The sequence below is a fragment of the Canis lupus genome, chromosome 18, assembly GCF_003254725.2.
Source record: "Canis lupus dingo isolate Sandy chromosome 18, ASM325472v2, whole genome shotgun sequence".
NCBI lineage: Eukaryota > Metazoa > Chordata > Mammalia > Carnivora > Canidae > Canis > Canis lupus.
Genome location: NC_064260.1, coordinates 33,802,915 through 33,814,927, shown reverse-complemented (window position 1 = coordinate 33,814,927; position 12,013 = coordinate 33,802,915). Strand labels below are relative to the sequence as shown.

General features: G+C 50.1%; 1 protein-coding gene across 1 annotated transcript; it reads right to left on the bottom strand.

Annotated features, from left to right (window-relative positions):
* Window positions 1-1,346: 1,346 nt before the first annotated feature.
* Window positions 1,347-11,715, bottom strand: LMO2 (LIM domain only 2). The gene is made up of 4 exons (XM_049096566.1): window positions 11,608-11,715; window positions 11,219-11,441; window positions 6,877-7,092; window positions 1,347-2,326 (listed from the first exon to the last, which is right to left on the bottom strand). The coding sequence occupies exons 1-4, from the start codon at window positions 11,612-11,614 to the stop codon at window positions 2,107-2,109; spliced, it is 666 nt and encodes a 221-aa protein (XP_048952523.1). The 5' UTR covers window positions 11,615-11,715; the 3' UTR covers window positions 1,347-2,106.
* Between the last annotated feature and the right edge of the window lie 298 nt (window positions 11,716-12,013).

The following is a 12,013-nucleotide window of genomic DNA, read 5'->3' as shown; positions in this document are numbered from 1 at the left end:
TTTAGGGCACGTTAAAGCACAGATAGCTGAGCCCCATTGCCGGAGTTTCTGGTTCATTCTGTCTGGGGTAGAACCCCCGAATCTTCATTTTTAATTGATAACATTTTTTAAAGATTTTTATCTATTTATTCATGAGAGACACACTGAGAGAGGCAGAGACACAGGCAGAGGGAGAAACAGGTTCCATGCAGGGAGCCTGATGTGGGACTCGATCCCAGGATCCAGAGATCACACCCTGGGCCGGAAGCAGACACTTAACCGCTGAGCCACCCAGGTGTCCCTAATTGATAACTTTTACTAAAGTTTAATGTTTGAATTTAAAAAAAAAATTCAATAAACCACTTCATTTCGAGTGATGCTGATAATGCTGATCCAGGACCACAATTTGAGAACCACATCCCTTTTGTTGGTTTAGAACAAACATCCCCTCCCTGGCAGCAAGTCACCACCACCTGAGTCGCTAATGCAATATAATTAGGTTTCCTTTAAATAGGCCACCTTGAAGTTTCCCAACCACTTTTAGCATCTTATCGACCAAGAATCGTCATTTAATTATTCTTCTCTAGAAGAATGAATGAATAAATAAATAAATAAATGCATACATACATACTTTGGTGATGGAAGTTTTAAAGGAATACCACAGCTAATTAACTGTAGTATTAGATGCGTATTTCTGATGTCTTGGTAATTAAACACATTCAGACTTCTTGGTGCTCGCCAATATTTTTATGAAACAATTGAGAAGTGCAGCCAGCTAGGTTGGTCTCTCACTGGGCCGGTTCGAAGTAGCCAGCGGAGAGGTGAGGGCCAGCAGGTGGCGCTCTGAGTCAGGTCATGGGGGCCTGAAGAGTCTGGAAGGAGGAGGCACTAACCAAGATGGCCTGCTTTAAATCCTCAAAGTAAGGTCCTCTTAACCACTTGTCATAAAATACCCTGAGACACATGTCTTGGAAAATCGAAGTGTCAAGCTCAGCATCTTTGCCACATTTCAAGCTAGGTAATTACCTTCTCTCCCAAAGGGAATCTGTTTTATGTATTTGTGTCCTTTCTAGGTTACAGGTTTCCCAAAGGCAATGATCTTGCCTTCCGTTCGTTCCATACAATGCTGAAGTGAAATGCACATTTTACAATAACAATTTAATTATTCTACATCCCTCTGAGCTACATGATGACCTGTTATATAATTGCTAGTAATACAGAAACGTGCCTGCCTCGTATAAACCCTAGCAATAAATGGAAGTTTTTATTTGACCTAAAAGTAAATTGCTTATTTATGTCTCCTTTACAGTCTAAAAAGCCATTTTCCTGCCAGCCCAAATTATGAATCATAATCAAGTAAACAACACTTCATTTTAGTCTGTCATTTTTATTGTCTGCGGAGTTTTTTTGACTACACACAACAAATACTTTGATATAATCTAAGATAATAAAATAGTTGAACAACTTTTGTTTTTAGATTTACATTTGTATAGAAACAATCTGTGGAACAGCTCATCTCCAAACCAGGGTGTCTAAAAACAGTGACTCATTAGCATTGCTTTAAATAATCGTTTGGTTAAAAGTTGCAATTTCCATTCTCAACTGAAATGTGTCTCCATGCAGTTTCCCTTGGGTCCAAAGGCCTTGGGAAGGTGGCCAAGGAGAAAGGAGGGACACTCTCCTCTCTGTCCTTCCCTGTGTGGAGGACAGTGATTGGAGCAGGGTTGTCATAAAAGCCAGGAAGAAAAGAAATCAATTGCACATCTCTAGTTTTCAAGGGTCAAGGTCCTAACGGTTCTTTACACAAGTCCCTCTCCGTAGGATGATGACACCCACCCACCTGCCCCCCAACACTCCTCTTCTTCACTAATTGTGTCAGTTACTACGGATAGGCTGTGGCCATTGTCCATAAGTTCTCCCTAAAGACTGGTCATTTTGTCGCATTTAGTCTTGTCCCTTGTATTACGTCACTTGGATGCCATGTCTTGGTGCCCACGGAGGGTCCACCAACCCCTAAGAAATGCCTCATCCCACCCTCAAACCCCCAGAGTGCCCAAGAGTGAAGACCTCATGGAGACAGTGACTTCAGCGAAATGCCTGCCCCCAGAGAGGCTGGGGGACTCTGGCCTAGATCATTCCATTGATCTTAGTCCACTCGTAGATGTCCTGTTCGCACACTATGTCGGAGTTGATGAGGAGATATCTGTCGCCCACACAGAAATGCTTCTGACAGGCGGCGCATTTGAAACATTCCAGGTGATACACTTTGTCTTTCACCCGCATCGTCATCTCGTAGGCACGGATCCGCTTGTCACAGGATGCACAGAGACCATCTTGGCCAAAAAGCCTGGGAGGAGAGAACAGAAAGAAACACTAAGGAGAGGCAAAACTGGAAGAAAGGGCTTGAGGATGGGTTCCATACAAGAGGCTCAACATCCAACCTGTCAGGAAGCAAGGAAGAGGTGGGTCCCAGGAGGCTCATGGAGTCTTTCCTAGAGGGAAGAGGGTACTCTGGGATGAGGCTGCAACCCGTGGCATGTGTTTGGCATAACCTGCCCGTTTCTGAGCTCTCCCCACTTTAAGCTGCCCTCGACCCCTCTTCTGTGGAGAGGTACCTTAGCTGAAGTGATTCGAATTAAGAGGTTAGGCATGTACTGTGTGCCCCCTCCCAGGGGGACTTTCATTCTAGAAGAAGAGTTGGAGTAAATCCCTGGGGGCCCTTTGAGGGGGGCTGAGCCGGAATGCAGCAAAATGGGCATGTTCCTGAGGTTCCCAGGTTCCATCATGTCAACAGACACCGATCCTACCTGTGGGGAGGGCTGGTCTCCACTCCTCTGTAAGCTAAAATGGGCCTACTGTTCGCCGGGGCCCCAGCTTCTAGGAGTCGGAGGGAATCCAACAGAAGACACTGGGTGTAGTTAACCGTGTCTCAGATCTGGGAGACAAAGAGCGTCTCCCCATACTTCAAGGTCCTCAGCTGCCCCGCTGGCATGAATCTCCAGAGAGACTTCTCTTTCGACACTGAAATCAAGACTCCCCTAAGCCTCAGTCACTTATTTCAAGCAATATTCAATGTCAAGGTGGGAAAGGCAACACGGTGGAGCCCGGTGTGGTGGTTCTCGAGCTGTGGTCCCGGGACCCACAGCATCTGGTCACCTGGGGGCTTGCTAGCAACTGCAAATTCTCAGGCCTTCCACTTGAGACACTGGGAGGGGGGGCGGGGGGGGGCCTGTGTGTTAAGGAGCACTTCCAGGCGATTCCGAGGCAGGTTGAAGTTTTGTGGTCAGCCTGCAAGAGTGAAACCATGCACGTCCAGGACTAGCCCTGAGCACTGCGTGACCGTGGTGGGACCTCAGGCCCCTGTGAGCTGCTGCAGTGGCAGTGACCGCAGCATCTGCCACACTGGGCTACGAGAAAGATCAAACGGAGCCTTGTCAAAGCGCCCACCGTCAAAGGCTAAGCCAGCACGTGCTGTGCTTTCACACAGGTCAGGTGTACTGGCATCTGGCACCGTCCTGCCACAGGAAGTCATTTTCACAGGTGCCTGATGACAAGGCATGTGAGCCTGCCCCTTCCACGTAAAACCTTTAGGACAGTTTTAGGTAAATGCAGCTTCTTATTGGAAGTTCTTACTCGCTTAGGATGGCAGAGAATCCACTGGTACATCCTGAGAGGCTGGAGGGGAGATGGGGCAGTTGGCAAATTTGGAAACGTTTGGGCAGAATGGATGAAATCAAGAAGACACTCTGATAGTGAGAGCCAGCTTCAGCTAATTTCCCTCAGAATCCTGCTTTGCATTTGAGGATCTCTGAGTGTTTCCAAGGCACCACCTGGGAGCAAGCTCATTACGGGGGGTGAAGAGCATTTTCTCCCATCGTAGCAGATGGTGGAGCTGTAGGAAAGTGCTACCTTGGAGCTCGGAGTGGAAAGCCAGTTCTGGTTTCCTGACTGTTCAGTAAGTTGAGTTCGGGACTGAGCAAAGATAAACGACTCACCAAACCGTGTGCCAGGCATGAAGCCAACACCTGGGGTGTGTGACCCTTAAGGAAGGAGAGCATTTATTAAAGGGAAGTTGGGGGTAAATTACAATACACATCAGGCAGTTAATGAGGGGGAGGGACAACGGATGAATATTTGGGAGGCAAGTTCAGGTCCCTCTAACCAGCCGGGTGCCCCGGAGCAAATGACATCCTCTCTTCTGACTTCTGTGTCGTGGGCTATAAAGCACGGGAAGCGGAAGAAAAGGCCTCTGCGGTCCCTTCCAGCTCTGGCATGCTGGGATTCTACTAAGAGGAAAAATAAACCAGGACCTGACATCTAATTTGAGCATTTACCTCTGGCCCCAAGAATTGGTACCTTAGGCTGGATATCCCAGAAGCAGACCCGGAGGAGAGGAATTCTCAAGGATGTATTCTCAGGGGAAGCTGGGAAGAGGCAAGGGAAGCTGGGTAGAAGGGGAGGAAGACCAGCAAAGTTGCAATCTGCAGCAAAGGCCCTTCGAGGGGAGCTCAGGGCAGATGGCATGTTAGGTTTCTGCATCTCTCAGAGTCCGCCTGGCTCCAGGCAAGGTTGCAAGGCTTTGGTGCTCCTGCAAGTGCCAGCCATGGCTCAACAGTTGATGTTAAGGTCCCACCGGCAGTGCGGGGACAGTGGGCAGGCTTCTGGCCCTAACAGATGCAGGTGTTGGCTGTTGCAAGTAAAACCACTGGGAGGTGGGGTGCATTGTACGCAAAAGTTGGTAGAAAGGGATACAAGGGAATCTGGGGGCCCTGCACTGACATTAACAGCTACTGTTAGGTTCCCAGAAACACAGCCCAGCAGTAGCAACAGCAGCAGGGTTCAGATTTGCACTGGGATCTCATGAATATTTGAGGCTAAATGTCTGAAAAGGACTGTAACAGGCAGGCTGTAGGCAATCCTCAGGAGGAGGAGGAGAAGTTCTCCTGGGGAGGAAGAAGGCCTGAACCCCATCACGGGACCTCCCATCTATTCACTCTCCCAACTTGCCTTTTTAAAAAGACGCTGTCAGATATGTTAAGAATGGAAGTAAGCTAGTCCAAGGTTAAAGGACGTTCCCTGAAGCAAAAAAAAAAAGGTTTTTCTCCTCTGTCAGGAGGTGTCAATGTCTTAAGCTTTCTCCTGCCCATTTTCATAACAATAATATAAATATTAAGGGATGGCTGGAAAGGCTTGCCTAACACAGAGTTAATTAACATGTTGCCTAGGAATGTAGCAGGGAGAAGAATTATTTCATGTCACCAAGACACAAGTTAATTAACACTGGGTTCTCCCAGACAATTTTTTTCCTCTTCTTTTTAAAAATGCAAAAGATGAACAAGCCCAGGCGGCACCGGGTTTATTCCTGAACGTTACATAAAACCATAGAGATAGGGAGAAGCCGGGGCTCTTCTGACCTTACTCTATCTGCACTTCATTTAATAAGATTCAAATGATTTGACAGGGATGTAGTCAGGGGGGCCCAATGGGAATCATTTATCGGTCTGCTTTCTGCACTGACTTGGCAAACTGGTCGCCAGCAAAATCAGGTCTCTATTTATCCCAGTTCCATTTGCTTGTAACTTAATAAAAAAAAAATGGACCAAAATTATAATCGTGATCATTGAAGACTCTACTTATTTTCTCTGAACCACTAAATTTGCAAGGACTTTATCAGAGAATTTAGAAAGAAAAAAAGCTTATTCTATCAGTCTCTGGGTAAACAGATAAGCTTCCTTCACCGTGGAATTGCCTGCATTTTTTTTTTTTTAATGTAAAAAGCTCTGAGGGCAGGTTTAGGAGGAAGAGGTAGCCTGGCAGCCAAGGGCACTGGAGTCTAAACGAGCTTCCCTGGGTTGGGTGGTCCTAATGCATTAGGGCTGCATGCTCCACAGACCCTCTGCCACAGGAAGATGGCAAAAAAAAAAAAAAAAAAAAAAAAAAAACAACTGACAGCTATACAGTTGAGCAGATCTGACAGTAGAGGGCACAGAGTTACCTCCACAGCAGCTAATATGAAACTGGAAATGCTAGAACATTCCGGGCAAAGGCACTCGTTGAGTGCCAGGAATATTCACATGGCCAACAGTATGACGGGGAGCATCAGGGTTGTCCTCAGCTCCTGCCTCCCTGCTGGGGGTGTCGCAGAGTTCCTATTTTTCCCTTCCTTTCTTCCATCTCTGTTCATTAGGTAGGAGAAGACTTAATGAGAATGTCATGAGGGCTAATTACAAGAGCAGCTAGCCTCTAGATAGGCACGCACCCAGCCACGTAGTTTACCGTGGTGCCCCATCACACCCTCACCTCCTCCTTGGAGGGAGCTGCTGTTACTACCCCCATTTTTATGGGGGGGGGGAAATTAAGGCTGGAGAACATGCCCAAGGTCACAGAGCGAGGAAGCCGTGGTGCCAGGACTCCCACGGGCAGCAGCCCTGTCACCGTGGAAAGCTTGGGGCTTTCACATCACATATTAGAGTCCTACAAAAGAGTATTTTATGACCCATACGTATGTTCTGAAGCATTAAATGTGCCCCTAAGAACCCACCCTCAAAGTGGTCAACTCCAAGGGCCCCTGGTCCCTGGTGCAGCCCTGTGGATCCCTCCCTGGGGCCCTCTCCCCTCTCGGGGACTCCACACCACCCAGGGAACTACTAGGTGGAATTTGGGGTTTATCTCTCTCTCACCCCTACAGAATTCGCATTTTACCACTGAGGAATGTGTCCTGGAACATGCTTCTCAAACAGGAAGAGCCCCAATGCCTCTGCTGGGGGCAGCTGAGAGTCAACCTTGGGGACATCTGGGGGGGGCAGGAGTGGAGGCGCTAGCCCTCCCGTGGCCCCCGCTCAGGGCCCCCGACCCCACCGACCGTCGGGGCTGAGGGTGCAGGCCCAGGGAGGGTACCTGAGGTAGTCCCTCCTGCAGAGCTTCCGGCCCAGCTTGTAGTAGAGGCGCCGCCCCACCTCGCCCAGGCGGCACCCGCAGAGGTCACAGCTCAGGCAGTCCTCGTGCCAGTACTGGTCGATGGCCTTCAGGAAGTAGCGGTCCCCGATGTTCTGCTGGCAGCCGCCGCATGTCAGCAGGGACGGCGGGATCTGCAGCACCTCGTCCACTGGCTCCCTGGGGACAAGAGCAGGCATGAGGGAGACCCTGGCTGCAGCGGCCCTGGGCGGAGACCCGGAGTTAGGAGGCAGGACGGGAGTCCGCAGAGGGGCCCCGCAGGCTCGGCCGGGGAGGGGCGGGCTCGGCCTTGCAGGCTCCAGGGTCTGAAGTTAGTGCAGGGCCCCTAGAGGCTCCCAGCCGGCTCTAGGGGTCCTGCACCCCTGCCCACCCAGCACTGCTCGGGCCCCTCTGCCCTCTTTTTTTAACGTATTTTTTTCCTTTTTCTTCCACTCTCCCTCTGCATCTTGCCGTATCTCCTGCTTTTTCCTCCTCCCATGCCCCCAGACTCAAGGGCACTGCTGAACCCCAGAGGAGGCCTTCCAGGCTAGAAGAGTTGCTCCCTTCAGGGACAGCCCACTACCCAGAGGGCTAAACATCTGCGAATTCCCTGCTGAATCTCTCCGCGCCATCCTAACTAACCTACGCCTTTCTCAACTGCTCAAAAAACAGAAGTGAGGAGGAAAGGAGAGAGTGATCAAAACTTATCTTAGGCTGTTTTCTTGTTTCCCACTTAAAAATGCCATCAGGATATAATCGGAATTCTCATTATTATTTTTTAGTTATTACTATTATTATTACTATTATTATTTTACAGAAATTCTGCATCCCATCCTTACTACTGAATGAATCCTTGAAGAAAAATCGCAGGTTTTAAGGCCATTGCTAGACTTATAAAGGACCCTAAGTAGACCTTTCTGCCTGTGAAAATATTTACAACAGCAAAACCGGTTTGGATAAAGTAGATTTAGAAAAGAAAATGAGGAAGGGGTGAGGTGATGATTATTTGCAAGAGAGTGGAAGGCAATGAAACAGACTCCGAAAGCTCCATCCAGGCAACTGCTAACGGCAAGCCTATGAGATGTGTTCCTTTGTTAGAAAGCCAGACAGCATTTCTAGTTCACTTTGCTTCACTGGAATCTGAATATCACTGTTTTACTTTTTAAAATAAATAATTTTATTTGCCAAAAGGAAATAAAAGAGAGTGGAAAGAAACTATTCCAGCACCAAACGGGACTTAGGAAAAACCTAATACCTGTTGATATGCAACAATTAATGAGTTAAGTGCTCTTTTGAACCTTACTCAAGCACAAATCTTTTTTTTTTTTAATCTATTATATTTTTTTAAATGGACCTGCTTCCAACCATGGGATTCCCAAAGGGAGTTTCCTCCTCTGTACCTTGAGGGTATACATCTGTCTCTTATTTCTAGCTGACACTAACTTACCAGGTGGCCTCGTGTCCTGACTGGCCTGTGCCCACAGAGCTCAGCTCCCGTTGTACTTAGGGACGATGAGATGCAGGTAATCAGTGTCCATCTCACACACTGATAACTTCAGGTGCCTCTTTCTATAAAGCGCACACCTCCCTGGGAGTATTTAGAAATATCAAAACCAAGTCCACGCTTCGTAGATCTCAGGGCCCTTCATAAGATGATGCTTTTTTAGAATTAGAAAATGTGAAACCCAAGTCAGTTTTCTTTTAAAAAGTCAAGACTTTAGGGATGCTTGGGTGGCTCAGTGGTTGAGCATCTGCCTTCAGCTCAGGGCCTGAACCGGGTCTAGGGATAGTCCCTGTGAGGAGCCTGCTTCGCCCTCTGCCTGTGTCTCTGCCTCTCTCTGTGTGTCTCTCATGAATAAATAAATAAAATCTTAAAAAAAAAAACCTCAAGACTTTAAATAGTTTTAAGAATTCACTGAAGCCTGCTTTTGTTTTTCTTTGTTTCCACAGGTTATACATAAGGACTTCCATTCTCCCTTCTGAAAAATAATATCCCCAGCATTTTCACAAACATCAGCTCAGAAATGCATGGCTTCCCTTTCCACAGCCCATGGTCTTACTTCGGGCTTTCAGAAACACTCATGGAACCTCAACCACACTCCATGCCCTGATGCTGATGCTGCCAACCAACTGTGAAAAAGGAGAATTTTGCACTTTGCTGGTGCAAAATTGCCTGGAATTAAAATGAACCTGCTCATGTTATTCACAGGGAGGTGGTAGGGGCCACCCAATGCCCACGGTAGAGGAAATCTCTATGTTCGGGATTTCTGTCTAAATGTTTCATTTGCAAGCACCTAGGCAGGCTTGTATCCATACATCGTGATGCTGATAGTCATGACCCAAGTTGGCTTTCAGTAAGTACACAATGAAGCATCTGGTAGGACAGCATTAGGCAGTAGAAATGTTAAGCAAAAGAGCCATTGTGATGGTCTGAGATGAGATAGGAAAGGACAGGATAAGATATTGGCTCTATCTGGCTTTCTGTAATTAATGATAATATCACATTATCTTTTGTGGATTTCCAAGGTAATGAATGGGTGGGATTCACCCTCAAATTAATATCTTATATTCTCCTTGAGTCTATCCTGAATTTTACACCCGAGTATCACTACGGCCTGGATTTCTGGGATTGTTTCTCAACAATTTCCAATAAAGGACAGGGGGTTTGTGCTGCCGTAATTCCCTAACTACCTTGTCCATTTCCAGTTACAGCCTGTCTTTACTGGGCAAACAGTGAGGTGAAGGATGGGCATTCTTCAGTAGGTGCCTGGTGTACTATGAGGTTAGGATGTTTCAATCTTCTAATCTCAGTGAAAAAGCACAAACTTTGCAAAGAGCAGACCTCCTTCAGGGAGCTGAAACCTCAGATTTATCTTCTAATAAAAGGATTAGTGACTAAGTTCTGCTGATCGAAAAGGCATTAGGCACCAATTCATCCCATCCCCTCTTACTGCATATCTATGGTCTTGCCCAGGCTCTGAAAACTCAGGGCTAAGTTGTAATTCCAGGTCTATATATATAGTGTGTGTGCAAACCATCCTTTAAACTCAATGCCTGCATAGATACATTCTTTTAAAAATGAACATTATTTTTCTCCTGAGAATTTGTTGAAGGAAGCTGTGTTTTCCTTAGAATAAACCTAGCCCCTTATAAGCCTTCTGGTGTCTGAGCCTTCAAGACTGAATAGTGATGTTTATGTTCTCACTGGATCTTGGTACTTCCTGTATTTTATAAGAGCATGCTGAGTGTTTATGCTGGTAACTGAGGGTAAAACCCAGGTATATAAACACCATAGAGGGCTGCAACTGGGGGAGGGGGAAGACTTCAATCAGGAAAGCACAATTCCTTTAAAGCAGGAAAAGAAAAGAAAAGAAGAGAAAACAAATGCTTCTTAAAAGCACAAATGGACAAGTCATTAACCAGCTCCTTTGGTCTGTGTAACAAATCCCTTCAAAGGATTAGATGGGGACTTCAAAGGAATAAAAATTCTCAATACCAGACAGCTAATGAATCTTAAAAGGGCATTTGCGCTGACGGGAAAATGATATCTTAAACAACCCTTTCTCCCCTTGTTAACGCCGAAGAATGGGTTGGAGGTATAGGTTGGGAAGAGGGGGGACATTCCAAACCGGTACAAGGCTCAGAAAACAAATGCGGCAAATGCTCATTAGAGCTCTGGTTCCCTGACCCCAAACCCCTTTGAGACTGTGATAGATGCGATGAGCCAGCGCTCCCCCAGAATTGGCCTACACACAGGACGGTGCGCTAACTTTGGAGGTTCACAGCCACACACACACACACACACACACACACCCCTCAGGGCACCCCAAGGGAGAGGGTGCAAGTACCCAGATCACTGCGGACTTGGGGGCTCCCAAGTCCCTGGAGGCCAGAGGGAGCTCCGGGTGGGCGCTCGGGCCGCCTGTCCCGCGGGTCCCGGGCGCTCCACCTGCGCGCCGCGAGGGGGGCCGTCGGGGGCTCGGGGGGCCTCCACTTGCAAGGTCCCCCTTTCCAGGATCAGACGGACAAAGGGAATGGGGACCGAGAGGGGACGCGGGAGAGGGGACGGGGAAGCGGAGCCTAGCGCGATGCTCCGGGACGGCACCTGCGCGCCTCCGAGCCCCCCCGCCCCCAGCCCCGTGCCCGCCGCCCTGCAAACTTTCCAGCCCGCCGTGCTCAGAGGTGCGTCCCAGGCCTGGGGGCCCGCACAGGTGCCAGCGGGCGCCCGCGAGGAAGGGGCAGCCAAGGGCACGCGGCGGGCGCGCACCTGCAGCCCCGGGGCGCGAGGCGGGGGAGCCGCACTTACTCCGACGGGTCCAGGCTCTTCCTCTCGATGGCCGAGGACATTGGGGAGGGAGGCGGCGTGCCCGGCGGCGGGGGCGCTCCCTTGCTGGCGCGGGGCTGGCCGGCGGCCGGGGCGCGGCCCCCCTCGGGTGCTCGGGCGCCGCCGCCGCTCCTGCGCCTCCTCTTGCTCCGGCGCTCCGGCGGCGAGCTCGCCCCTCCGCGCTCAAGGACGGTCGCGGCGCTGCCTTCAAACGCCAGAGAGAGAGAGCGAGTGAGCGGGGGCCGGGGGGCGGCGGGGCGGGCGGGGCCGGGGGCCGGGGGCCGGGGGCCGGGCGGGGGCCGGGCGGGGGCCGGGCGGGGGCGCGCAGCCCGGCCGGGCGCCTGCAGCTGCGCCGCTGCTCGGGACTTAACCTTCCATCGCGCTCCCGCCGCCGCCGCCGCCGCCGCCGCCGCCGCCGCCGCCGCAGGTCCCGCTCGGCCGCGCCGTCCCCGTCCCCGGCTCCGCGCCGCCCGCCCGCGGGGCCCTGCGCGCCCGCCCCGCCGCCCCGACCCCCGCGCACCTCCGGCCGGCGGGGGGGCGGGGGCCGAGCCTCTCTCCCCGGGCTCCCTCCTCTCTCGGGAACCGCTATTTTCGCTCAGCTTCCCTCTGTCTCTGGTTTCATTTCCTTTTTCCTGATCACGATTCAAATACAATAGAAGGAAATCACATTTAAAGAGACAGCTGCCCGCCCCCCTCCTCTCTCTCTCTCTCTTTTTTTTTTTTTAAACTGGGCTCCAGGGGATTAGCAATACAAACAGCAGCAGCGGCGGCCGCGGC

Excerpts from the sequence above, each read along its gene's own strand:
- LMO2 (XM_049096566.1), bottom strand. Across the intron at positions 7,093-11,218 it reads AAGAGCCTGGACCCGTCGGA|GGAGCCAGTGGACGAGGTGC; the intron begins GTAAGTGCGGCT and ends TCTTGTCCCCAG. Across the intron at positions 2,327-6,876 it reads TGCAGGAGGGACTACCTCAG|GCTTTTTGGCCAAGATGGTC; the intron begins GTACCCTCCCTG and ends CTCTCCTCCCAG.